Genomic DNA, 25420 nt, shown 5'->3' with positions numbered 1-25420 from the left:
TTTTTAAAATAAAAAATTATATTATTTGATCTAATCAGATGGGTTTTAAAATTTTGAATATCGGTGGTACCTAGGTTCATTCATTTAGGTCAAACCAAAAAATAACGACTATTGACCTATTTCTTTTCATTCATATTAAAAAATAAATGTACAACTTTGAAGTGACTCATATGGGTGGGAGGTAAAACGGAGAAATAGGCGTTCAGTGACACTAATCAGTTTATGCAACCAATCAGAATGGACCTCATCCAATTAACTCAACTAGGAGATGAAAAGGAGAAATAGGTCAGATTTAAACGGTTTTCAATGTTTCGTTCAGCGCGACTAACCACACTAACCGGTTTATGCAACCGTAATCAGATTGGATCTCAACCTGAACGCATTACCAACAGTGTATACTATTTTCGCTTTCGGCATCTCCATTTCTCCTCCCATATATAATGACGTCACGGCTATGTTTAAAGAATAAAATTTAGGGATATATGCAATATTTAAAATAAGAATCAAGTTTGGTTCATATGAAATTTTATTACAAAGTTCAAATTGCAAGTACAAACAAAAATGTAGTAACTAATCATGTTGTTGCATAAAATAATTTTGAATATTTCTACATTACAAAACATTTAATGATTTCCATTTACAGACATTTATTTTTAATTACTCTATCATCAACTTATGATTAAGATTAACAAAACGCTTAAGAATCGACAATTAACATTTACAATTACTTGAAAAAGTTACCATAAAGCGACAACCCTGAAAACCGACAAAATTGTTCCACTTTCAACAATGGAAACTATCAGCTACCTTTGAAACATTTAGTTACAACCTTTTAAAGTGATCATGTTTTGAAATTAATACTGAAGAAGTCCTATGACATCAAAGACCGCGTGAACTCCAGAAAGGACCAATGGTCACGCGCACAACTTGCAGGGCTTTCTAGAGAGGTCAGTTTACCTGGGGCCCGGGGCCCTGCGCACAACTCCTAAAACCGTTCTTACCATTACTCCAACGTTTTAACAATCCATGATAAAATTATGAAAATTATTCATGTAATTGCCAGGAACTTGATGAAAAAACGGAGTTGGATTTACGATAACTGGATTGTCAACTCGATTTTCTACACGATTATCCTCGGTTTGACGCGATTCGGGGTGAAATTCCGATGTAGTGGTGACAGTAGAAGTAGTTTGTTTCTTCAAATGTCCCTTTTCATGTCGAGATAAGTTCGCTTTCGAAGTGAAGGCGGATGGACATTGCTTACATTTGTACGGTTTGTCACTAACAGTCTCGTGCAGTTTATGATGCTCGGTTAAATGCGCTTGCTCGCGAAAGGTCTGGCAACACAAATCGCAAGCGAACGGTTTGGGGGCGTGGTCTTCTTCGTGCAATTTCAAGTGTTCGCGGTAACTGTTCTCCAAACGGAACATATCGCCGCAAATCTCGCATTTAAAGGGGTTGTCGGTTAAATGCGTGATTTTATGAGTGTTCAATTCCTTTTTTAAACGGAAGGAGGCGTCGCATTTATTGCAGGCGTAAAGTTTCTCGCGTTTATGCACCGTTTGTTTGTGCAAGTTTAACGAAGCCAATTGCGTGAATGACGATCCGCATTCTTCGCAAGCGAATGGTCGAGTTGCCAAATGGATATTAGTGTGTACCTATTGAAGAAACAATCCGTAGATTTTACATGGCTTAAAATTAGTCATGGCTAAAGGTTAATTACAATCATATACTTAATAAGTTAATAAGTACTACGCGATTAACGTAAATAGCGACTAGGGTAGGGATGGCCTCCATTTTTCAAGATGGCAGCGGATTACAAAAATATTTCTTAATGATTATCTACTAGTTAAGAATAACGTCCCTGCGAAATTTCAACTTCCTAAGTAAAGCGGTTCGGTCTGGGCGTTAAATTATAAGTCAGTCATGACGATATAATTGTGGATGGAGCTAAAAAGGAAGTGTTACGTAATCTTTCCGCATTCCTAAAATAGTCGGCTTCCATTGTGCCAATCATTTCCGGTACCATCTTTCCGCATTCCCCAATTGTGTCTGTCTGGGGAATGCCCTACATTCTTGGGGAAAACCCTCCCCAACCCGTTGGTATGTAGTATCAGCACTGTTAAAGCGGCATCCTTGAAGTTTAGTCGAGAGCCTGGCAGCTGGGAAACCCCAACGCGCCGGCGCCCTGACTTCAAAGCTCAAAGGTGCCGCCGCGCGTGCGCCTTCCCTTCCGAATACCGGGGAATCCCCGTGGAGTATTTATTTGGAAACATTGTTAGTTGACCGTAAAACCCTATAAGAAGTTGATGATTTAGGCCTTCGCCTTAGAGACAAGTTTAACGGGAATTTTGCAAATAACTGTATTTTTTTTTAATAAAAATAATAAAATTGTATCGTAATGGAGGAATTCATAAACGTCGGAATTATCCACCTCGTAATGTTAAGCTCCACACAGAATAACATTACGATTTCGGAATGAGTATAATTAATTGTTAAAAATCAGGAAATTGAGCTCGAACCGATATATAAGTTAAATAGCCATAAAATATACTTTATTTCGCGAAAAAATTGCACGAAAAAGGGGTCAATTAATTCGTTTTAAGCCAATGAGAAATTAGTGTCGAAACAGTGTCAATTCAACAGAAAGAAATCTAGAATAAATGAACAAAATCAATCTTACCTTTAAGTGATTTTTAAGTCGAAATGCTTTTCCGCATGTATCGCAAATATACGGCTTTTCGCCAGTATGAATTCTTTTATGCGCTTCTAATTGCGTTTTCAACTTGCAGGAATAATCGCAACAATCGCATTTAAACGGTTTTACACCAGTATGCGTTAAACGATGTTGCCACAAAACTGCGTTGCTTTTGCATTGCAAACCGCATTCCTCGCATTCGAACGCCGTTCTATCGTGAACATCCATTAAGTGTTTATTATAACTTTTGCGATCCTGGAAACTCGTGGAACACTCTTCGCAACGTAATTCGTAGGTTTTATTGGACAATAAACGTCTCTCGTGCATTTTCAAATGACCCAAGTGTTGCGATATTTGCCGGCTTCGCATGCCGCATATTTCGCACATATACGGTTTTTCGTCAGTGTGGATACGGAGATGTTGCGATAAGTGACCTGCGATAAACGGAGGCAATTAAACAAACAGAACAATAATTAAGAACAGAAACTTGTTTAGGGTTGTAATATGATTATAATGACCTTTTAATTTGAATTTGGCATCGCACTGATCGCAAGCGTAAGGTCGAACGTCGGTATGCATTCTTTCATGCATTTTCAAGTAACCCTTTTCGGAGCATCTAAAAGCGCAATGCGAACACATGTACGGTTTTTCTCCAGTATGTCTCATACGATGTTCATTCCACAAATATCGATTTTTAAAAGTTTTGTCGCAAAAATCGCAAGTTAAACTTTGATGCGCGTTTCTTCCGTGACTTTTTTGATGGTTTAATAAACCGGAAGTTGACGTGAACATTCTGTCGCATTCGTCGCATTTTAACGACTTAATTTCGTGAAATTTCTTTCGATGACGCGATAATGTGCTCCGTGAAGAGAATGTCTTATCGCACATGGTGCATGGTAAGTTTCTTCCGGTTGCAGATGTTTTAACACGTCTTTTATTTCTATTTCTGGCTTTTTTAACAGACTTTTCGGAACTGGCCTCACTTTCTACTTCCGATTCTGACGTATCTTTATCGGAAACACTATCGCTACTCTTTTCAGATACCTGTGATGACGTCACCGACTTACCGTCATCCGATTCTTCATCTTGTAAGTCGAAAACAATTTTATTCGAAGAATTTTCTTCGTCCAAATCGTTTTCCAATTGACCACCGTCCTTATGGTCAAAATGGTCAGATTCATTTTCATCAGTTTCTTTGGTCCAAGTTGTTTTAGGGTTACTTTTCCTTCGCAATTTTAATTTTTGTCTTTTGTTCGCGGTGCGTTCAGTACCTTCTACCGTACTACGTTTTGATTTTTGTGTAACAGTTGTGGTTTGTAAATCATTTTGGTTATAATTTTCATCGTAAATATAGGCGCACTTATGAAGAATTTTCTTATGAAATTCAGTTTCGACGAAATCATAAACACTTATTGGCAAAACGCCAAATTCTTCTTCATTACTTAATATACACATGTTTATTTTTTTTTCAATATTGTTTACGCAGATTATAATATAAGATACGGGTTTCCCGTTAATGTTAATGTTGATGTTTTATGTACAGTACATTATTAACAATTGGAGTAATCAATATTCAAGGACTCGACCTGTAAATTAATGGGACCATTTGTAAACGCCAAAAAAAAAAATGTAGATAAAAATGAACAAAATGTATAAGTTTAAGTTCTGATTTATTTATTTATGTCATTCATAAGTCTATAATGTAAGGTTCCACAAGTAATTTAGGCCTACCAATATATACTACACACTTTGAGTAAGTAACCCCATGAAGTAATTCGCGCTACGCCACAAAAAAAAAACTAATTAAACACACCATTTTTAATTGTCCATGACGAAATTATGAAAACTGTTCATGAAACCACCAGGTACTCCGTAATATCCAATTGGAAATCCACCACCGGTTTGGTTCTCAACAACGCGTTCTTCCTGTGCGGGGACATGTTGTTCGTGGTAATTGGACGTGGATTCGCGTTCGCGACTGTGTCCCGCGCTGGTAGGTGACGTTTTAACGGTGTCCTGTTTCTTCAAATGTCCCTTTTCGTGTCGGGACAAATTGGCCCTTGACCTGAAGGCGGACGGACATCGTCTGCATTTATACGGTTTATCGGTATCGTGTAATTTGCGATGTTCGGTTAAGTGCACCTGTTCGCGAAAGGCCTGATCGCATAAATCGCACGGGAATGCTTTAGGCGCGTCTTGGGTCTCGTGCGTTTTCAAATGTTCTTGCAAGTTTGATTCCAATCGGAACATATCGCCGCAAATATCGCATTTAAAGGGGTTGTCGGTTAAATGAGTGATTTTATGAGTGTTCAATTCCTTCTTTAAACGAAAGGATGCGTCGCATTTATCGCAAGAATAAAGTTTCTCGCGTTTATGCACAGTTTGCTTGTGCAAGTTTAACGAAGCTAATTGTGTAAATGATGAGCCGCAATCTTCGCAAGCGTACGGCCGTGTTGCCAAATGGATGTTAGTATGTACCTATAGAAAAAAACAATCCATTGGATATAGTTTTTCGTTTAAAAATATGGATAATTAAAAAGTTTTATTGGGAATCGCAAAATAACGCGACTGAAACTCACCTTCAAGGTCTTTTTAAGTCGAAAGGCCTTTCCGCACGTATCGCAAATGTAAGGCTTCTCGCCAGTATGTGTTCTTTTATGCGCCTCTAATTGCGTTTTCAATGTACAGGAATAATCGCAAAACGGGCATTTGAAAGGCTTAACGCCAGTATGAGTTAAACGATGCCTCCATAAAACGGCGTTACTTTTGCATTGCAGCCCGCATTCTTCGCAACCAAAGGCAGTTTTACCATGAACATCCATTAAGTGTTTATAATAACTTTTCCTGTTTTCAAACGTCATGGCACATTTTTTGCAATTGAGTTCTTTCATTTCTTTATCGTTTGTTAAATGTCGTTGGTGCATTTTCAAATGACTTAAATGTTGCGCAATTTGCCGGCTTCGCATGCCGCATATTTCACACATGTACGGTTTTTCGTCGCTATGTATTAGAACATGCTGAGCTAAGTGACCTGCAATAAACCTCAAATTAAGCAAATCAAAACAAATCTAATCAAACTGCAATAACCTTTTAATTTGAATTTGGCGTCGCACTGATCGCATGCGAAAGGTCGCACGTCGCTATGCATTCTTTCGTGCATTTTAAGATATTCTTTATCGGCGCAACGAAAGGAACAAAGGGAACACATGTACGGTTTTTCGCCCGTATGCTTCATACGATGTTTATTGCAACGGTAACGATTTTTAAACGTTTTACCGCAAATATCGCAAGTTAAACTTTGTTGCGGAAATTTCCCGTGACTTTTTTGATGATTTAGTAAACCTAAATGAGGTCCGTCATCAGACAAACAGACTCTACACTAAAACCATACGTTCATAAGATATGTTCCATCCATAAGTTTGTCAAGGATTACAAACTGGAGCTTGTAATTTTGAAGTGATTGAAGTAGGTCATAGATTCAGGGTGAAGTGTCACAGTTATGGAACATATCTCATAAACTTATGCTAAACCATATTCTTACCTAATTTTGACGTGAACGTCCTGTCACATTCGTCACACGGAAACGATTTAACATCGTTGCTCTTTGACGTTTTATTAATGTGAAGTTTCCTTCGATGACGCGATAATGTGCTTACCGATGAGAACGTTTTATCGCAAATGTTGCATGGTAAGTTTCTCCCAGTTGTCGATGCTTTTACTGGTTTTTTATTCCTGGTCTTCTTCGCGGACTTGACTGAGCTGGCATCGCTTTCCTCTGATTCTGACGTATCTTTATCCGAAACGCTATCGCTACTCTTCTGGGATATCTTTGATGATGTCACCGACTTATCATCATCATCCGATTCTTCATCTTGTAAGTCGAAAACAATTTTACTTGAGGAATTGTCTTCCCCAATGTCCTCTTCAATCGCGTCATCTTCCGGGGCGGTGTTAACATTTTCTTCACTTTCCTGATTACTTTCTTCAGTTACTTTTGTCGTTGTCTTCGGTTGTTGTTTTTTCCTTGTCAAGTTTTGTCTTTTTTTCGCAGTGCGTTCAGTACCTTCTACCGTATTACGTTTTGATTTTTGAGTTACCTTTGTGGTTTGTAAATCATTTTGATTGTAATTTTCATCGTAAATATAGGCGCACTTATGAAGTATTTTCTTATGAAATTCAGTTTCGACGAAATCGTAGACGCTAATTGGCAAAACGCCAAATTCCTCTTCGTTACTCAAGATACACATTGTTTATTAATTTGACTGATTTCTTGTTTGTTTATTTATTTATTCGGTAGTCTTGACGAAAGTTACATATTGTAATTGAAGCAATAATGAAATTACGCTTTGTGTGACGTCACACGCGAGAGTGAACAAAACAACGCAAAACTGAACTGATTTCGCCTGATTTTTAAGGCATTTTTCAGTGGAAACAATTTTTCACCTGAACTAGGTCTAGATGGTCGTGCGAATAGACATTTAATAGAAGCTGAATCTGCACCAAGAGAATTTTGATCCAGTTTTGAGTTATCTAGCCGATTGAAAATGTTGGCTTCGTAAGACTTATGAGAGGAACCTGACATTATATGCTTATGGTTCAACTGAGCTGCGAAAAATTATAACGAAACCCCCCCTTGGCCTGAAGTAAATAAAATTAGGCCTAACAATACATATACTACACACTTCTCTATATTTAAGTAAATCATCATTAATTACAACGCAATTAACACAAAAATTAAAATAAAAATACAAAAAAAATAATTAATTATTCAATTTTAATTATCCATAACGAAATTTTGAAAACTGTTCATGAATCCGGTTTGAGCTCCGTAATATAAGTTGGGAAATTCGCCAACTGTTGGATTATCAACAACGCGTTCTTCCTCAGTGTTTACATGTTGACTTTGGTAATTGGACGTACTAGCTCGTTCCCGACAGCGTCTTGGTTTGGAAGGCGTGGTTTTAACGACGTCCTGTTTCTTCAAATGTCCCTTTTCATGCCGCGTCAAATTGGCTTTTGACCTGAAGCCCGATGGACATTGCTTGCATTTGTACGGTTTATCTTTAGCAGCCTCGTGCAATTTAAGATGCTCGGTTAAATGCACCTGTTCGCGAAAAGTCTGATCGCATAAATCGCACGCGAATGGTTTGGGTGTGTTTTGAGTTTCGTGCCACTGCAAGTGTTTTCGCCAAGTAGATTCGAAACGAAACAATTCCGCGCAAATATCGCATTTATAAGGGTTGTCAGTCGAATGCGCGATTTGATGAGTCTTTAGTTCTTTCTTTAAACGAAAAGAGGCATCGCATTTATCGCAGGAATAAAGATTCTCGCGTTTGTGCACAGTTTGTTTGTGCAAGTTTAACGGACCGAGTTGCGTGAATGTGGCGTCGCATTCGTCGCATTTGTAAGGGCGAGTTCCCGAATGGATAAGAGTGTGGGCCTACCAAAGAAATTGCCATTTGTAACGGTGCAACAATAAAATGTTACGCTTCTTACCTTCAAGTGACATTTCATTCGAAATGCTTTACCGCAAGTATCGCATTTATAAGGTTTATTAAGTTTGTCATCCGAATGAGTAATCTTATGCGCCCGCAATTGCGTTTTCAACTTGCAGGAAAATTCGCAAGAATCGCATTTGAAAGGCTTTACACCAGTATGCGTTAAGCGATGCAAATATAAATGAGCGTTGGTTTTGCATTGCAAACCGCATTCCTCGCATTCGTACGCCTTTCTACCATGAACATTCTTTACGTGCTGTACGTATTCGGCCCTGTCCTCGAAACTAATTGAACATTCTTCGCAAAGTAATTCATAAACTGTGTCATTTCTAGATGAAGTTTGATTTTTATCGGAGGCTGAACGTGGTTTGTGCGTTTTCAAATGACTCAGATGCGCGGCTAATTGCCGCGTTCGCACACCGCATACTTCGCACATGTACGGTTTTTCGTCACTGTGAAGACGTACATGTTGCCTTAAGTGCTCTGCAATAAACAGAGGCAATTAAGCAATCGCGGTAATTTCAAAAGTAATTGTTGCGCAATTTACGTTTTAATTTAAATCTCATATCGCATTGTTCGCAAGCGTGGGGTCGGACATCGTTATGAAATTTCTCATGTTGCGCCAAGTATCCCTTTTCGGAGCATCGAAAAGGGCAATGCGAACACATGTACGGCTTTTCGCCAGTATGTCTCATACGATGTTCGTTCAAAATGGTTCGAGTTTTGAAGATTTTATCGCAAATATCGCAAGTTAAATTTTTTTGCGAAAATTTACCGTGAGTTCTTTGATGGAATATTAACCCTAAATGAAGTACCGCATCAATCAAACCCTTTGAGCGAAATTAAAAAAAAAAAAAACACCAAAAAACTAATCCTTACCTAATTTTGACGTGAAACTTTTGTCACATTCGTCACACTTAAAGGATTTAACCAAGTGAAATGCATTTCGATGTTGCGATAAACTGCTTTGCGTAGAGAAAGATTTATTGCAAATGGTGCATGGTACGTTCCTTGTAATTTTAGATCTTTTAGACTGGTTTTTAGACTTTTTGACTGATTTAACGGCATCAGCTTCGCTTTCCTCTGATTCTGACGTCAGTTTATCAGTTTCGATATCGCTACCCTTCTCAGATATCTTTGATGACGTTACTGACTCAGCATCATCCGATTCTTCATCTTGTAAATCGAAAACAATTTTACTGGACGAAGTTTCTTCGTCAAAGTCATTATCGATTTGTTCAACTTCGTTGTCGTCATTTTGAACTGTTTCTTTTGTCGAAGTTGCTTCAGGCTTACGTTTCTTTGGCAATTTCTGTTTTTTGTTCGCAATGCGATTTGTTTCATTTGTATCTTCGTTACCTTCTCTTTCCTGACAATTATCTACAATCGCAACCGTTTCTTTTGTCGAAGTTGTTTTAGGGTTACGTTTTCTTCGCCATTTCGGTCTTTGGTTCGCAATGCGATTTGTTTCATTAGTATCTTCGTTATCTTCACTTTCCTGACGATTTTCTTCAATCGCAACTGTTTCTATTACGGTGGTTGATTCGGGGTTGTTCAATTTTTGTCTTTTGTTCACGGTGCGTTCAGCACCTTCAATTATTTCGGCATCGCGTTTTGATTTTTGAGTAAGTTCCGTAATGGAGTAAATTTCATTATAAATATACGCGCACTTATGAAATATTTTCTTATGAAATTCAGTTTCAACGAAATCGTAAACGCTGATTGGCAAAACGGAAAAACGCTCTTCATTGCTCAAGATACACATGGTTCTCAAATTTTCAAGGAATCGACCTGGAAATTACGTACCCCCAACGTTGCCCATGAACAAATCTTACTGGCTTCGTCTGACCTAAGACATTATCGGACTTTTGACTCAACTAGATGAGCAACTCGACTTACTTAAGTATGTAAATTAAGTTGTATTATAAATTTAAAACTAAAATAAATTGATGTTGGCTCATTTAGTTGAGTCAAAAACGTTAATTGGTTCGTATGAAAGACTTTTAAAGAACCTGACAATATATGCTTATGTTTGTAATTCAATTTTAATGCCAAAAATCAATATTTGTCCCTTGCCTAATTAAGAAAATTAGGCCTAAGAATACATATACTACACACTTCCAAAGTTACGTTAAACAATTACACAAATACACGATTTTTAATTATCCATGACAAAATTTTGAAAACTGTTCATGTAACCGCTTTGTCCCACGTAATACGCGATAGGTACTTCGCCACCGGTTGGATTATCAACTACGCGTTCTTCTTCAGCTGTTAAAGGTTGACTTTGGTAATTGGACGTGCTAGCTCGTTCCCGACCGCGTCTCGGTTTGGAAGGCGTGGTTTTCACGACGTCCTGTTTCATCAAATGTCCTTTTTCGTGTCGCGTCAAATTAGCTTTGGTCCGAAAGGCCGATGGACATTGTTGGCATTTATACGGTTTATCTTTAGCAGCCTCGTGCAGTTTGCGATGTTCGGTTAAATGCGACTGTTCGCGAAAGGCCTGATCGCATAAATCGCACGCAAATGGTTTAGGCGCGTCTTGGGTCTCGTGGGTTTTCAAATGTTCTTCCAAATTCGATTGCAAACGGAATACACGAGCGCAAATATCGCATTTAAATGGATTGTCGGTTAAATGCGTAATACTATGCGTTTTCAGTTCCTTTTTTAATCGAAAAGACGCGTCGCATTTATCGCAAGAATAGAGATTAACTTGTTTGTGCACCGTTTGCTTGTGCAATATTAAGTTGGCGAGTTGCGAGAACGACGATCCGCAATCGTCGCAAATAAAAGCTTTCATTCCAGTATGAACATTCATGTGTGCCTATTGAACAAACGGGGTATTTGATTTTCATTGGCACCAACCAATGATACTAAGAATTTGTGTGCCAATGAAAACTTACCTTTAAGTTTGATTTTAGTCGGAATGCCTTTCCGCAAGTATCGCAAACATAAGGCTTTTCGCCAGTATGAATTCTTTTATGGAAAATCAATTGCGATTTCAACTTGCATCCATAATCGCAAGAATCGCATTTAAAAGGATTAAAGTTCGTATGAGTCATTCGGTGTTGCTTCAATTCGGCGTTGCATTTGCACTGCAAACCGCATTCCTCGCATTGGTAAGCCTTTCTACCATGAACAGTGACAAAATGTTCTTTGAATGTCAATCTATCTTGGAAATCGATGGAACATTCTTTGCAACTAAGTTCTTGCGTTCGACTCGTTTTACGTCTTCTACGGGGTTTAGGGCTACCCGTGGTAAAATATCGTTTAGGGGTTACGCTTTTATTCGGCGTTACTACGTGCCCTTCGTGTTTCTTTTTCAAATGATTCAAATGCGACGACAATTGCCGGCTTCGCATTCCGCATATTTCGCACATGTACGGTTTTTCGTCAGTATGTAGCCGGGCATGTTGCGTCAAATGCCCTGCAATTAACAGCAACATGAAATGAATCGAAACTCGTAATGCACGAATCCCTTAAGGCTCATTCAGACGATACAACATACATTTTGAACAACCAGATTATAAATTGATCACCGACCAGCTTTTGCTGACTCAAATTAATTGACCCATTTAGTTGTGTCAAAAATTGCATCGTTTGAAAAGGCCTTTAGTTTCTTAGGAACCGAAGGTACCTTTATGTTTGAATTTAGCATCGCACTGATCGCAGGCGTATGGCCTTTCGCCAGTATGAAATAGCTCGTGGCGTTTCAAGTAAGACTTAGTCGCGGATGTAAATGGGCAATAAGAACACATGTACGGTCTCTCCCCCGTATGCTTGTAACCATGTTCGGCCAATAGAAATCGAGATTTAAAGGTTCTATCGCAAATTTCGCACTTTAAACTTTGTTGCGAATTTTCCCTGTGGCTATTTTGGTGTCTTAAAAAACCTAATAAAAATGACGAATTTTTTAATTTCCTTACTAACCCCCAACTTTTGGAAAGTGTCTATAAAACAGATTAAATTACTGACCTGATGTTGTGGTGAACGTCCTGTCACATTCTTCACATTTCAACGATTTAATTACGTGCGATTCTTTTCGATGACGTATTAACTTTTTTTGTGACGAGAATGTTTCATCGCATAATGTGCACGACCAGATTCTAACCGTTGTAGTTGTCTCAGTTTGCTTTTCCAACGCCTTAGTTTTTTTAGCTCGTTTCTTGAATGACTTAACAGAGCTGGCATCACTTTCCTCTGATTCTGAAGTCAGTTTATCAGTGGCGCTACGGCTATCTTTCTCAGATATAATTAGTGACGTCACTGACTTTGCATCATCCGATTCTTCATCATCATTTAAGTCAAAAACATATGGCATACTCGAAGAATTATCTTCTTGTAAGTCAGGTTCAAATTGTTCAACTTCCTTTTCGATTGCAGCAACTGTTGTCGTGGTCAATTCGGGTTTGCATGTTTGTCTTTTGTTCGCAGTGCGTTCAGTACCTTCAACTGTTCCCGCATCGCGATTGGATTTTGCATTAAGTTTCGCAATATGGTCGAGTTCGGTATCATTATCGGCGTAAACATAGGCGCACTTATGACGTATTGTCTTATGAAATTCAGTTTCGACGAAATCGTAAACGCTGATTGGCAAAACGGAAAATGTCTCATCGTTGCTCAAGATACACATTGTTTTCAAATTTGATTTTTATTTCACGTATTTTTATCTGTACATGTATTAACAACCGAAGCAATCAACCAAAAATTCCCCTGACGTCGCAAATATAAACTATAAAGCAACGTAAAATATATTTATATCCCCTATCCCGATCCCGATATTGATATCGCCTAACTTGGAACCAGACATCATAGGCTTATGATTAAATGAGAAAAATTGAAAATAAAGTAAGTTAGGCCTAACAATACATATACTACACACTTTAAGACAGTAATATCATCCCAAGTAAATCGTACTATGGCGCAATTACGCCAAAAAAAATAATAATAATAACAATAACAAAAAAACATTTTCAATTATCCATGACGAAATTTTGAAAACTGTTCATGTAACCGCTTTGTCCCATGTAATACGCGATGGGTATTTCGCCGCCTGTTGGATTATCAACAACGCGTTCTTCATCAGCTGTTAAAGGTTGACTTTGGTAATTGGACGTGCTAGCTCGTTCCCGACCGCGTCTCGATTTGGAAGGCGTGGTTTTAACGACGTCCTGTTTCATCAAATGTCCTTTTTCATGTCGAGTCAAATTGGCTTTGGATAAGAAGGCCGATGGACATTGTTGGCATTTATACGGTTTATCTTTAGTAGCTTCGTGCAGTTTACGATGTTCGGTTAAATGAATTTCTTCTCGAAAGGCCTGATCGCATAAATCGCACGCGAATGGTTTGGGAGCGTCTAGCGTCTCGTGCGTTTTCATATGTTCTTGCAAATTTGATTGCAAACGGAATACGCGTGCGCAAATATCGCATTTAAAAGGGTTGTCGGTCATATGCTCAACTTTATGCACTCTGAGTTCCTTTTTTAAACGAAACGATAAGTCGCATTTATCGCAAGCGTAAAGATTGACGCGTTTATGCACCGTTTGCTTATGCCATATTAAATTGGGATGCCGCGTAAACGACGATCCGCAATCTTCGCAAACATAGTCTCTCCTTCCAGTGTGACTAATCATGTGTGCCTATTGGTGGAAACGGGTTGTTGATTTTCATTGGCTTAAACTAAGCAGCCAATCGCGTCACCTACCTGTAAGTTCTTTTTCACTCGAAAGGCCTTTCCGCAGGTGTCGCACGTAAAAGGCTTTTCGCCGGTGTGAACCGATTTATGCATCTCTAATTGCGTTTTGAGTTTGCAGGAAAAATCGCAAGCGTCGCATTTGTAGGGCCTAAAATCCGTATGAGTCATTCGATGTTGCCTCAAAATGGCGTTGTTTTTGCATTGCAAACCGCATTCCTCGCATTGGTAAAGGTTTCTACCGTGAACAGAGGTAAAATGCTCTTTGTAATTGAATCTATCGTCGAAAGTAATTGAACACTCGTCGCAACGAAGTACCGGCGTTTCACGTTTCTTCGCATTTGCACCACGCTCGTGCGCATTTGCACCTCGCTCGTGCGTTTTAACATGAGCCAAATGCGTCGACAATTGCCGACTTCGCATTCCGCATGTTGCGCACAAGTACGGTTTTTCGTCAGTGTGAAGAAGAACGTGTTGCGTCAAATGCTCTGCAATTAGTGGCAACATGAAATTATCCAAAACTAGCATTTCAATTATTGCTCCGAAAGAAATTAAGTGTTCCATTTGTGGAATTAGATAAGATCGCGTTCGCACTACCATTTTCTCAGAGCAAGTCAAATGGAATACGTAAGTCACTAGATTATTTGAAACCAACCTTTCTTTTTAAATTTAGCCTCGCATTGATCACAGGCGTACTTTCGTTCGCCAGTATGATTTTGCTCGTGCTGTTTTAAGTAACTCTTTATCCTGCATCGAAAAGGACAATACGAACACATGTACGGTTTTAGCCCAGTATGCTTGTTCATATGTTCATTCAAAAGATATAGACATTTGAATTTTTTATCGCAGATATCGCACTTTAAACTCTTATTTGGATATTTCAAGTGAGATTTTTGGTGGCTTAAAAACCCTAAAAAAGAATCCTAATTTTTTTAACTTTCCTAATTATTATTTTAAGAGCGTTAATAAACCATTTCCAAAAAAGGGGGAGGGGCAACAGTGTCGTCTGCTCAGTATAGGATTAAGTTGGAACATTGATAGGACGGTATGTGGACAACGAAGACGTGGTTAGATAGGACTTCATATCTTAATTTACACGTCTTGGTTGTCCAGATATCAATGTTAAAACTGACTTCTGAAAACGGTCTATAAAACACATTAAAATCACTGACCTGATCTTGTGGTGAATGTTCTGTCACATTCTTCGCATTTTAACGATTCAATTACGTGCGATTCTTTGCGATGACGCGTTAACTTCTTTTGTGACGGGAATGTTTCATCGCACAATGTGCATGACCAAACTTTGTTCGTTGCAGATTTTCGAGCCCGCTTTTTGGGCTTCTTAGCCGACTTAACTGAACTGGCATCGCTTTCCTCTGATTCTGACGTCACTTTATCAGCGGGGCTATCGCTAGCCTGATCAGATTTACGTATTGACGTCTCTGACTTATCATCATCCGATTGTACATCATCTAAGTCGGCAACATTTGAAGTACACGAAGAAAATTCTTCGTTATCGTCAACATTGCCTTCCTGGTCTTGACAATTGAGTTCGAACGCAACATCAGTCGATTCGAGTTTACATTCACGGTTCAATTTTTTTCTTTTCTTCGCAGTACGTTCAGTACCTTCAACGGTTTCCGCATCGCGATTGGATTTTTCATTAAGTTCCTCAACGTGGTCGAGTTCGGTATCATTTTCAGCATCGTAAACATAGGCGCACTTATGACGTATTGTTTTATGAAATTCAGTTTCGACTGAATCGTAAACGCTGATTGGCAAAACGGATAATGTCTCGTCGTTGCTCAAGATACACATTGTTTTCAAATTTGATTTTTTATTTCACGTATTTTTTATCTGTACATGTATTAACAACCGACGCAATGAACCAAAATTCCCTGGGTATAAAGCAACGCAAAATATATATAATCCCCCTGAAATTACATATGTTCGTCTTACTTGGAACCAGACATCATAGGCTTATGTTTAAAAGAGAATGCAAATGAAAATAAAGTAAGTTAGGCCTAACAATACATATACTACACACTTTAAGACAGTAATATCATCCCCAATTATATCGTGGTATTTTCCTAAGCAATTACGTAAAAAAAAGTTAGTTTTAATTATCCATGACGAAATTTTGAAAACTGTTCATGAAACCGCTTTGTCCTTCGTAATACGCGATGGGTACTTCACCGACTGTTGGATTATCAACTACGCGTTCTTCTTCAGTGGTTACATGTTGACTTTGGTAATTGGACGTGGTAGCTCGTTGCCGACCGCGTCTGGGCTTAGAAGGCGTGGTTTTAACGACATCCTGTTTCATCAAATGTCCTTTTTCGTGTCGCGTCAAATTGGCCTTTGACCTGAAGCCAGATGGACATTGTTGGCATTTATACGGTTTATCTTTAACAGCCTCGTGCAATTTAAGATGCTCCGTTAAATGCGACTGTTCGCGAAAAGCTTGATCACATAAATCGCACGCGAATGGTTTGGGTCCATCTTGGGTCTCGTGCGCTTTCATGTGTTCTTGAAAAATCGATTCCAAACGGAATACGCGTGCGCAAATATCGCATTTGAAAGGATTGTCGGTTAAATGCGTAATACTATGCGTTCTGAGTTCCTTTTTTAAACGAAAAGAGGCGTCGCATTTATCGCAAGAATAAAGATTGACGCGTTTATGCACCGTTTGCTTATGCAATATTAAACTCGAGAGTTGCGTGAAGGACGATCCACAATCTTCGCAAACAAACTGTTTCTTTCCCGTGTGAACATTCATGTGTGCCTATTGAACAAAGGGCTAATTGATTTCCATTGCCAGAAACCAAGGATGATGCAAAATCTGAGGGAAATAGGCATGCGCGCTAGCTGTGGAACGTCTCGGGTTGGGTGGGTTGCCAAAAATGGGGGAGGAGTAGTCGGACTCAATTGTAATTGGTTAGTCCGTAGCCCTTCGTGACCAATTACAAATAAGTCCGACTATTCCTTTCCCATTTTTGGCGTCCCACCCAACCCGAGTCGTTCCACAGTTAGAGCACCTATTTATCTCAGATTTCACTTGCCGAACTTAGGAGCCAATCGTGTTCAATTGATGAAACCTACCTGTAAGTTCTTTTTGAGTCGAAAGGCTCTTCCGCAGGTATCGCATTTAAAAGGCTTTTCGCCAGTATGAACCATTCTATGTCTATCTAATTGCGTTTTGAGTTTGCAAGCGAAATCGCAAGTGTCGCATTTGAAGGGTCTAAAATCCGTATGAGTCATTCGATGTTGTTTCAAAACCGCGTTGCATTTGCATTGCAAACCGCATTCTTCGCATTGGTAAGGGCTTCTACCATGAACAGAGGCAAAATGCTCTTTGAAAGCTAATCTATTGTCGAAAGTGATTGAACACTCTTCGCATCGAAGTTCTGACGTTTTATTTGAATGACCCATTAATCGTCGATCGTGCGTTTTCAAATGAGCCAAATGCGTCGACAATTGCCGGCTTTGCATTCCGCATTTTGCGCACATGTACGGTTTTTCGTCAGTGTGAAGACGGACATGTTGCGTCAAATGGTCTGCAATTAGTAGCAACTTCGAATTAAACCAGAACTTTAAATCAAACCCAAATATCACGGTGGACGGACCTTTCTTCTTGAATTTAGCATCGCAATGCTCGCAAGCGTACTTTCGTTCGCCAATATGATATCGCTCGTGCTTTTGCAAGTAACCCTTCACCCTGCATCGAAAAGGGCAATACGAACACATGTACGGTTTTTCCCCAGTATGCTTGTTACGGTGTTCGTTCAAAAGATATTGACTTTTGAATGTTTTATCGCAAAAATCGCATTTCGAACTCTGATTCGGATATCTTTTGTGACTTCTTTGGTGAGTTAGAAAACCTAATAAATATGCCTAATTTTTAATTTCCTAATTACTAATTCAATAGCGCTAATAAACCATTTTCAAAAAAGGGAGGGGCAGCTAAAAACACCAAACTTTATTTGAACCCTTGACCATTTGAAAAGTGTTCATAAAACACATTAAAAATCACTGACCTGATTTTGTCGTGAACGTTCTGTCACATTCTTCGCATTTTAACGATTCAATTACGTGCGATTCCTTTCGATGACGAGCTAAGGCGTTTTTTGTCGATAATGTTTCATTGCACAATGAGCATGACCAGTTTATCTTCGTTGCTGATTTTGGAGCCCGCTTTCGGGGCTTCTTAACTGACTTAACTGAGCTGGCATCGCTTTCTTCTGATTCTGACGTCAGTTTATCAGCAGGGCTATCGTTAGCCTGTATTGACGTCTCTGACTTATCATCATCTGATTGTACATCATTTAAATCGGCAACATTTGAAGTACACGAAGAAATTTCTTCATGAAAGTCACTTTCAACTTCGTCATCGTTAACAACTTTGCCTTCGTTGTCTTGACAATTGGCTTCGATCGCAATTACCATATCAGTTGATTCGAGTTTACATTTACGGTTCAATTTTTGTCTTTTGTTCGCAGTGCGTTCAGTACCTTCAACGGTTTCCGCATCGCGCTTGGATTTTGCATTAATTTTCGCAACATGGTCAAGTTCGGTATAATTATCGGCGTAAACATAGGCGCACTTATGACGTATTGTTTTATGAAATTCAGTTTCGACGAAATCGTAAACGCTGATTGGCAAAACGGAAAATGTCTCATCGTTGCTCAAGATACACATTGTTTTCAAATTTGATTTTTATTTCACGTATTTTTATCTGTACATATATGAACAACCGAAGCAATCAACCAAAAATTCCCTGACGTCGCAAATATAAACTATAAATCAACGCAAAATATTTATATCCCCCAATCATTGAATTCACCTGATTTGGAACCAGAACATCATAGGCTTACGTGTAATTCATCAAAAAATGAAAATAAAGTATGTTAGGCCTAACAATACATATACTACACACTTTAAGACAGTAATATGATATCATCTCAAATAAATCGTAGTAAGGTGAATAATTACGTAATTAAAAAATAAACATGATTTAAACAAATTACACACATTTTTAATTAATTATCCATGACGAAATTATGAAAACTGTTCATGAAACCACCAGGTACTCCGTAGTATCCAATTGGAAATCCACCACCGGTTTGGTTCTCAACAACGCGTTCTTCCTGAGCGGGTACGTGTTGTTCGTGATAATTGGACGTGGATTCGCGTTCGCGACTATGTCCCGCGCTGGTAGGTGACGTTTTAACGGTGTCCTGCTTCTTCAAATGTCCCTTTTCGTGTCGGGACAAATTAGCCCTTGACCTGAAGGCGGACGGACATCGTCTGCATTTATACGGTTTATCGGTATCGTGCAATTTGCGATGTTCAGTTAAATGCGCCTGTTCGCGAAAAGCCTGATCGCATAAATCGCAAGCGAAGGTTTTAGGCGCTTCTTGCGTCTCGTGCAATTTCATATGTTCGCGTAAATTCGATTCCAATCTGAACATATCGCCGCAATTCTCGCATTTGAAAGGATTATCGGTTGAATGCGTAATTTTATGCGTTTTTAGCTCCTTTTTTAAACGAAATGAGGCCTCGCATTTATCGCAAGAATAAAGTTTCTCGCGTTTATGCACCGTTTGCTTGTGCAAGTTTAACGAAGCCAATTGCGTAAATGACGATCCGCAATCTTCGCAAACGTATGGTCGAGTTGCCAAATGAATATTCATATGATTCTTTTAATAAAAATGAATATTAATTAAGCTTGAAAATTGACCAATTATTTAAGAAAGAAACAATATACATAGTTAATTCAGACAAGGAGGATTAATACCATTTACTGGTACCAGGAGGCGAGGCTACTTTGTACCAGTAAACGGTATCAATGCTTCTAGCCTGAAAACTACGCATAGAGTAGAGCTATCTCAGTTGTGACGTCAGTGCGTAGGTAAAACGTCATGGGCTTAACTTTGACAGTGGGAAGCCATGTTTGATACCGATTTGGTTCTATGACGTCACACTAAGGCTTCCGGGATAGCCCTACAAACATAAGAAACCTACCTGCAAATGATTTTTAAGTCTAAATGCCTTCCCGCAAACATTACAATCATATGGTTTTTCTCCAGTATGAATTCTTTTATGGGACTCTAATTGCGGTTTCAAATTGCAAGAATATTCGCAAAACGGGCATTTAAAGGGTTTCAACCCGGTGTGAGTCATACGATGTTGCAACAAAACGGCGTTGCTTTTGCATTGCAACCCGCATTCCTCGCATTGATACGCGACTCTATTATGAACTTCCAGCAAATGTTTCTTATAATCAACTCCGACTGTGAAATCCATTTGACATTCTGCGCATGTCAAAGGACCACTCGAGTTGCGACCTCCCATTCTCGAGGCCCCGTGACTGCAAGCCCGGTGATTTTTTAGCTCGAGTTTTGAATCGAAATTTAAATTGCAATTGGAACATTTCCATTCCGTGTTACTTATTCCGCCTTTATGAATCATGAATATATGACTCATTAATTGCTTGTTGTTCTTAAAACAAAGGGCGCAACGTTCGCATTTGAACTCGGTCGCGCCATGTTCGTGCATTTTTAAATGGTTTAAGTGTTGCGCAATTTGCCGGCTTCTCATGCCGCATGTTTCGCACATGTACGGTTTTTCGTCAGTGTGTATGCGAATGTGTTGTATTAAATGACCTGCAATTAAAATTTTAGCCCGGGATGTTTACAAATTAACTCGTTTTTAATTAAAGGCCTTTACAGACTACACTAAAATCTTGCGTTCGTATCGGTGAATTAAGTCGCTTTGCTTGGTTAATTAGACATGTGTCAACGCGATTACGTACACGATTCGTCCCGGGTTTAGTTTGGAAAATTGTTGAGTTTCGTCGGGCCAGGGTTCGGACGAAATTTTTACATTAAAAAATCCCTGACATTTTAGAAAAGAGCTTTAAATCCCTGACTTATCCCCGGCCTTTTACCCTTGACTTTTAAGAAAAGAGCTTTAAATCCCTGACTTATCCCCGGCCTTTTACCCCTGAGTTTTTAGAAAAGAGCTTTAAATCACTGACTTACCCCCGGCCTTTTACCCCTGACTTTTTAGAAAAGAGCTTTAAATCCCAGACTTATCCCCGGCGGTTTACCCCTGACTTTTTAGAAAAGAGCTTTAAATCCCTGGCTTATCCCTGGCCTTTTACCCCTGACGTTTTAGAAAAGAGCTTTAAATCCCTGACTTATCCCCGGCCTTTTACCCCTGACTTTTTAGAAAAGAGCTTTAAATCCCTGACTTATCCCCGGCCTTTTACCCCTGACTTTTTAGAAAAGAGCTTTAAATCCCTGACTTATCCCCGGCCTTTTACCCCTGACTTTTTAGAAAAGAGCTTTAAATCCCTGACTTATCCCCGGCCTTTTACCCCCATTTTCCAAATCCCTGACTAATCCCCGGCCTTTTACCCCCATTTTCCAAATCCCTGACTAATCCCCGGCCTTTTACCCCCATTTTCCAAATCCCTGACTAATCCCCAGCCTTTTACCCCCATTTTCCAAATCCCTGACTAATCCCCGGCCTTTTACCCCCATTTTCCAAATCCCTGACTAATCGAGGTTTTTTTCCAATATATTTCCCCGAGTTTTCCAGGTTTGTATCAACCCTGACGTACCGACGCTACCGAAACGAAATTAACGAGGAGACCGACGGGAACGTAAGATTTTACTCTCGTCTGAATAGGCCTTAAATTTAATAATAACCTTTTAATTTAAATTTTGCATCGCATTGGTCGCAGGCGTGCGGTCGCTCGTTACTGTGCATACGTTCATGAGTTTTCATGTAACTTTTGGAAGAACAGCGATAAGGGCAATGCGAGCACATAAACTCGTTTTCATTCGTGTGCTTTAAACGATGTTGTCTCAAATTAGATTTGGTTTTAAACGTTTTATTGCATATTTCGCATGTTAGACTTTGATTTCCCGAATGGCTTCGTCTATGGCTACTTAAACCTAATGCGTACAATAAATTAATTGAGATTAAAGTTGATAAAAGGCGAGTTTTTCGTCCTCGTTTCAAAGGGAGTTTCAAGCAATTAGAATTTTTTTTTTGCTTTAAAATTTCAATTTAACCAAGGCGCTCAAATGCAATAATTATAAATAAGCTTATTTCTTGGGGTTCTGATTGTAGTAACCCCAAGTATTGGGCACCGTTGGAAAGCTAAGAAATAGGGCTATAACATACTCAAAGGACGTCCCGCATCTCTAATAGAACCGGAGATAAAACGTGCCGTGTAAATGCGCCCATGTTAATCCTATGGAGAGGACGTTGATGAACATTTTGCTTAATTACTCGGGCCCTAATTGTTGTAACCCAAAGTATTTAGTACCATTGGAAAGCTAAGAAATAGGGTTATAACATACTCAAAGGACATCCCCGTATCTCTAATAGAACCGGAGATAAAACGTGCCGTGTAAATGCGCCCATGTTAACGCTATGGAGAGGACGTTGATGAACATTTTGCTTAATTACTCGGTCCCTAATTGTTGAAACCCAAAGTAATTAGTACCATTGGAAAGCTAAGAAATAGGGCTATAACATACTCAAAGGACATCCCCGTATCTCTTATAGAACCAGAGTTAAAAGGGGCCGTGTTAATAAGCCCATGTTAACGCTATGGAGAGGACGTCTATTAACATTTTGCTTAATTACTCGGGCCCTAATTGTTGTAACCCAAAGTAATTAGTACCATTAGAAAGCTACGAAATAGGGCTATAACATACTCAAAGGACATCCCCGTATCTCTTATAGAACCAGAGATAAAACGTGCCGTGTAAATAAGCCCATGTTAACACTATGGAGAGGACGTTGATGAACATTTTGCTTAATTACTCGGGCCCTAATTGTGTGTAACCCAAAGTATTTAGTACCATTGGAAAGCTAAGAAATAGGGCTATAACATACTCAAAGGACATCCCCGTATCTTTTATAGAACCAGAGATAAAACGTGCCGTGTAAATTGCGCCCATGTTAACGCTATGGAGAGGACGTTGATGAACATTTTGCTTAATTACTCGGTCCCTAATTGTTGTAACCCAAAGTATTTAGTACCATTGGAAAGCTAAGAAATAGGGCTATAACATACTCAAAGGACAACCCCGTATCTCTTATAGAACCAGAGATAAAACGTGCCGTGTAAATAAGCCCATGTTAACACTATGGAGAGGACGTTGATGAACATTTTGCTTAATTACTCGGGCCCTAATTGTTGTAACCCAAAGTAATTAGTACCATTGGAAAGCTAAGAAATAGGGCTATAACATACTCAAAGGACATCCCCGTATCTCTAATAGAACCGGAGATAAAACGTGCCGTGTAAATGCGCCCATGTTAACGCTATGGAGAGGACGTTGATGAACATTTTGCTTAATTACTCGGTCCCTAATTGTTGTAACCCAAAGTATTTAGTACCGTTGGAAAGCTAAGAAATAGGGCTATAACATACTCAAAGGACAACCCCGTATCTCTTATAGAACCAGAGTTAAACCAGGCGGTTTAAAATCAATGTTATTTCTATGGCCCCTATATGGTGACTTCACCCTGAATACACCGGTGTATTAGTAGGTAAACAACGCTACAGGCGCTGGTAGGATTAACATTAGATAATAAAACCCCTGAATGTAGGCTTCAAAAACATTGAAAAAATATTCGGGGTTCAAGTAACGTACTTCAAAAAATCAGAAGTATATAATCTTGAAGTTGAACATAAAAACCGCTCTGAGCGCTGATTTCTCGGCAAGTATGGTTATTTTGGACTGAAATTGTTTCTGATTTGCTTTTAACTCCCTTTGAAGTCGGAGAATTAAAATTGTGCCCTGACCTAAATTCGAGGTGAATGCCCGATCACATTGATCACATTTGAACTCTTTAGATTTGTGATTAAATCTTAGATGAGTTTTTAAACTCTTCTGTGACGGGAATACTTTGGCGCAAGTTGGGCAAACGGAAATTTCATCCACCTTGGCCATTTTACCACTCGATTTGGTTTTACGTTTAGGTGTGACGTCACAATCGTCTGAATCAGACGACGTTCCCTTATCAGAATCGGATTTACTTCCCTCAGATCCCGAGGTACTTTTATCAGACTGCGACTTATCCGAATAATGATTTGATAATTCTTCATCATCATCATCATCATCTTGTTCCAAATCAAAAATAACTTCGCACAAACGTTCAACGTTGGTTCCTTCATCACTTTCAACATTCTCAACACTTTCCGAACGAATTTTGCGACGTTTCTCTTTTTCTTTTAGAGTCGCGATATTTTTGCGTTTAATTAACGTTTTAATGACGTTTCGTTTCGGTTTCTCATTAGCGGAATCATTTTCCGAGTCAGTGTACGCGCACTTATGATGTATTACTTTGTAAAATTCCGTTTCGACATTATCATAGACGCTAATTGGCAAAACGGCAAAATCGTCTTCCAAGTTCAAAAGACACATTGCTTTTTTTGTTTGTTTGTTTGTTTGTGTTTTAAGCACGAGAGACAGTTTTTAGATACAATTTTTTTAAATTTTGATTTTTCTCACTACGTTAACGTTAACGTATTTTTGGATTTTTGACTCTGGATTGTTATTGAGTTTTTTGTAAATAAAATTAAAGAAAATACGTTTTTTTAAACAAACAACCGATCGTTTTTTTAATATATATATATAAACAGCGTTGTCTGCTTATTAGAATATTTTAAACGCAGCAAATTAGCCCAAAAAACATTTTTTTTACAATTGAACGTTAACAATATTTATACATTAGAGTGTGTAGTACAGGTAATTTTTGGTAAGAGGAACTAAACTGGGCCCCCAAACCAATTTAGTGTCCCTTTTAACCAAGGTTTCTATTTTTCTAAACAAATTGTCACGGTGGGTAAACAACAACGCAGTCAGTTAGCTTAAAGCGTATAGAATCTAAGGGAGGGTTGAAATTTTCTACCCCCCTTTAATGTTATCTGTCTTTTTTGGCCTATAGCGTTAATTACTCTAAATATAATTGGTAATTATAACCTCTTATGGATGGTTTAAAGAAGGTGCGATTAAAACGTATTTAATATAAATATCGCATTTATAAATGAAATTTTATCGCTTATCGCAACCCTCGGCATAATAACATAACATAACAATGGAGGACTCTGTCTTCAGCTCAGACTTACTAAGTTAAGAATTGTATAAAACATGCAAAATATTACTTACGATTATCTATGCTCCTTCAATAATATTCCAAGAATAACAGTTTAATGTTTATAAGTTTATTAATCGAACCGCAATTAACGAAACACAATGGTTTTCACTTCAAAAACATCATAGAACTTGTTTAAGTATTTAAGCATCACCGTTACCCTTCGCCGAGGCCCGAAATGTAAAAGATTTTGATTCTCCTTAGTCCTTACTCTAGTAGCATTTTCCATGGAGTACTTTTATTGGAGTGAAAATGAAGAGTTCCTTAAAAGAATTATATTGTAGATATATATCCTCAAATATTACTCCATCCACCGATAGCCCACTCAATTCATGCGCTCAACGACGC

At 38.7% G+C, this 25420-nt stretch overlaps 3 protein-coding genes across 14 annotated transcripts; all 3 read right to left on the bottom strand.

Moving 5' to 3' along the window:
• Positions 1–508: 508 nt before the first annotated feature.
• On the bottom strand, positions 509–25393 carry LOC149618211 (uncharacterized). Of its 12 annotated transcripts, none has more exons than XM_089855368.1 (6): positions 25087–25393; positions 23721–24464; positions 21604–21852; positions 19913–20553; positions 18920–19587; positions 15706–15822 (listed from the first exon to the last, which is right to left on the bottom strand). In XM_089855368.1, the coding sequence occupies exons 2-5, from the start codon at positions 24340–24342 to the stop codon at positions 18928–18930; spliced, it is 2172 nt and encodes a 723-aa protein (XP_089711494.1). In that variant the 5' UTR covers positions 24343–24464; positions 25087–25393; the 3' UTR covers positions 15706–15822; positions 18920–18927. The 12 variants fall into 12 exon arrangements, with proteins under 12 accessions (XP_089711502.1, XP_089711496.1, XP_089711498.1 ...); XM_089855369.1 differs by having other exon boundaries at positions 15706–15786; XM_089855367.1 differs by lacking the exon at positions 15706–15822 and adding an exon at positions 18586–18684.
• On the bottom strand, positions 10223–11844 carry LOC149618213 (uncharacterized). Its single transcript, XM_089855399.1, has 3 exons — positions 11705–11844; positions 11100–11623; positions 10223–11020 (listed from the first exon to the last, which is right to left on the bottom strand). Exons 2-3 carry the CDS (start codon positions 11574–11576, stop codon positions 10355–10357), a joined length of 1143 nt encoding a protein of 380 aa, XP_089711525.1. The 5' UTR covers positions 11577–11623; positions 11705–11844; the 3' UTR covers positions 10223–10354.
• LOC149618212 (uncharacterized) lies at positions 15706–18586 on the bottom strand. The gene is made up of 4 exons (XM_089855385.1): positions 17926–18586; positions 17515–17769; positions 16991–17445; positions 15706–16673 (listed from the first exon to the last, which is right to left on the bottom strand). Exons 1-4 carry the CDS (start codon positions 18584–18586, stop codon positions 16008–16010), a joined length of 2037 nt encoding a protein of 678 aa, XP_089711511.1. The 3' UTR covers positions 15706–16007.
• Positions 25394–25420: the final 27 nt, after the last annotated feature.

This window comes from Phalangium opilio, unplaced genomic scaffold, assembly GCF_054372755.1.
Source record: "Phalangium opilio isolate 3A_F unplaced genomic scaffold, DU_Popi_V2 ptg000209l_1, whole genome shotgun sequence".
NCBI classification, from domain to species: domain Eukaryota; kingdom Metazoa; phylum Arthropoda; class Arachnida; order Opiliones; family Phalangiidae; genus Phalangium; species Phalangium opilio.
This window is presented reverse-complemented; position numbering and strand designations above follow the sequence as displayed.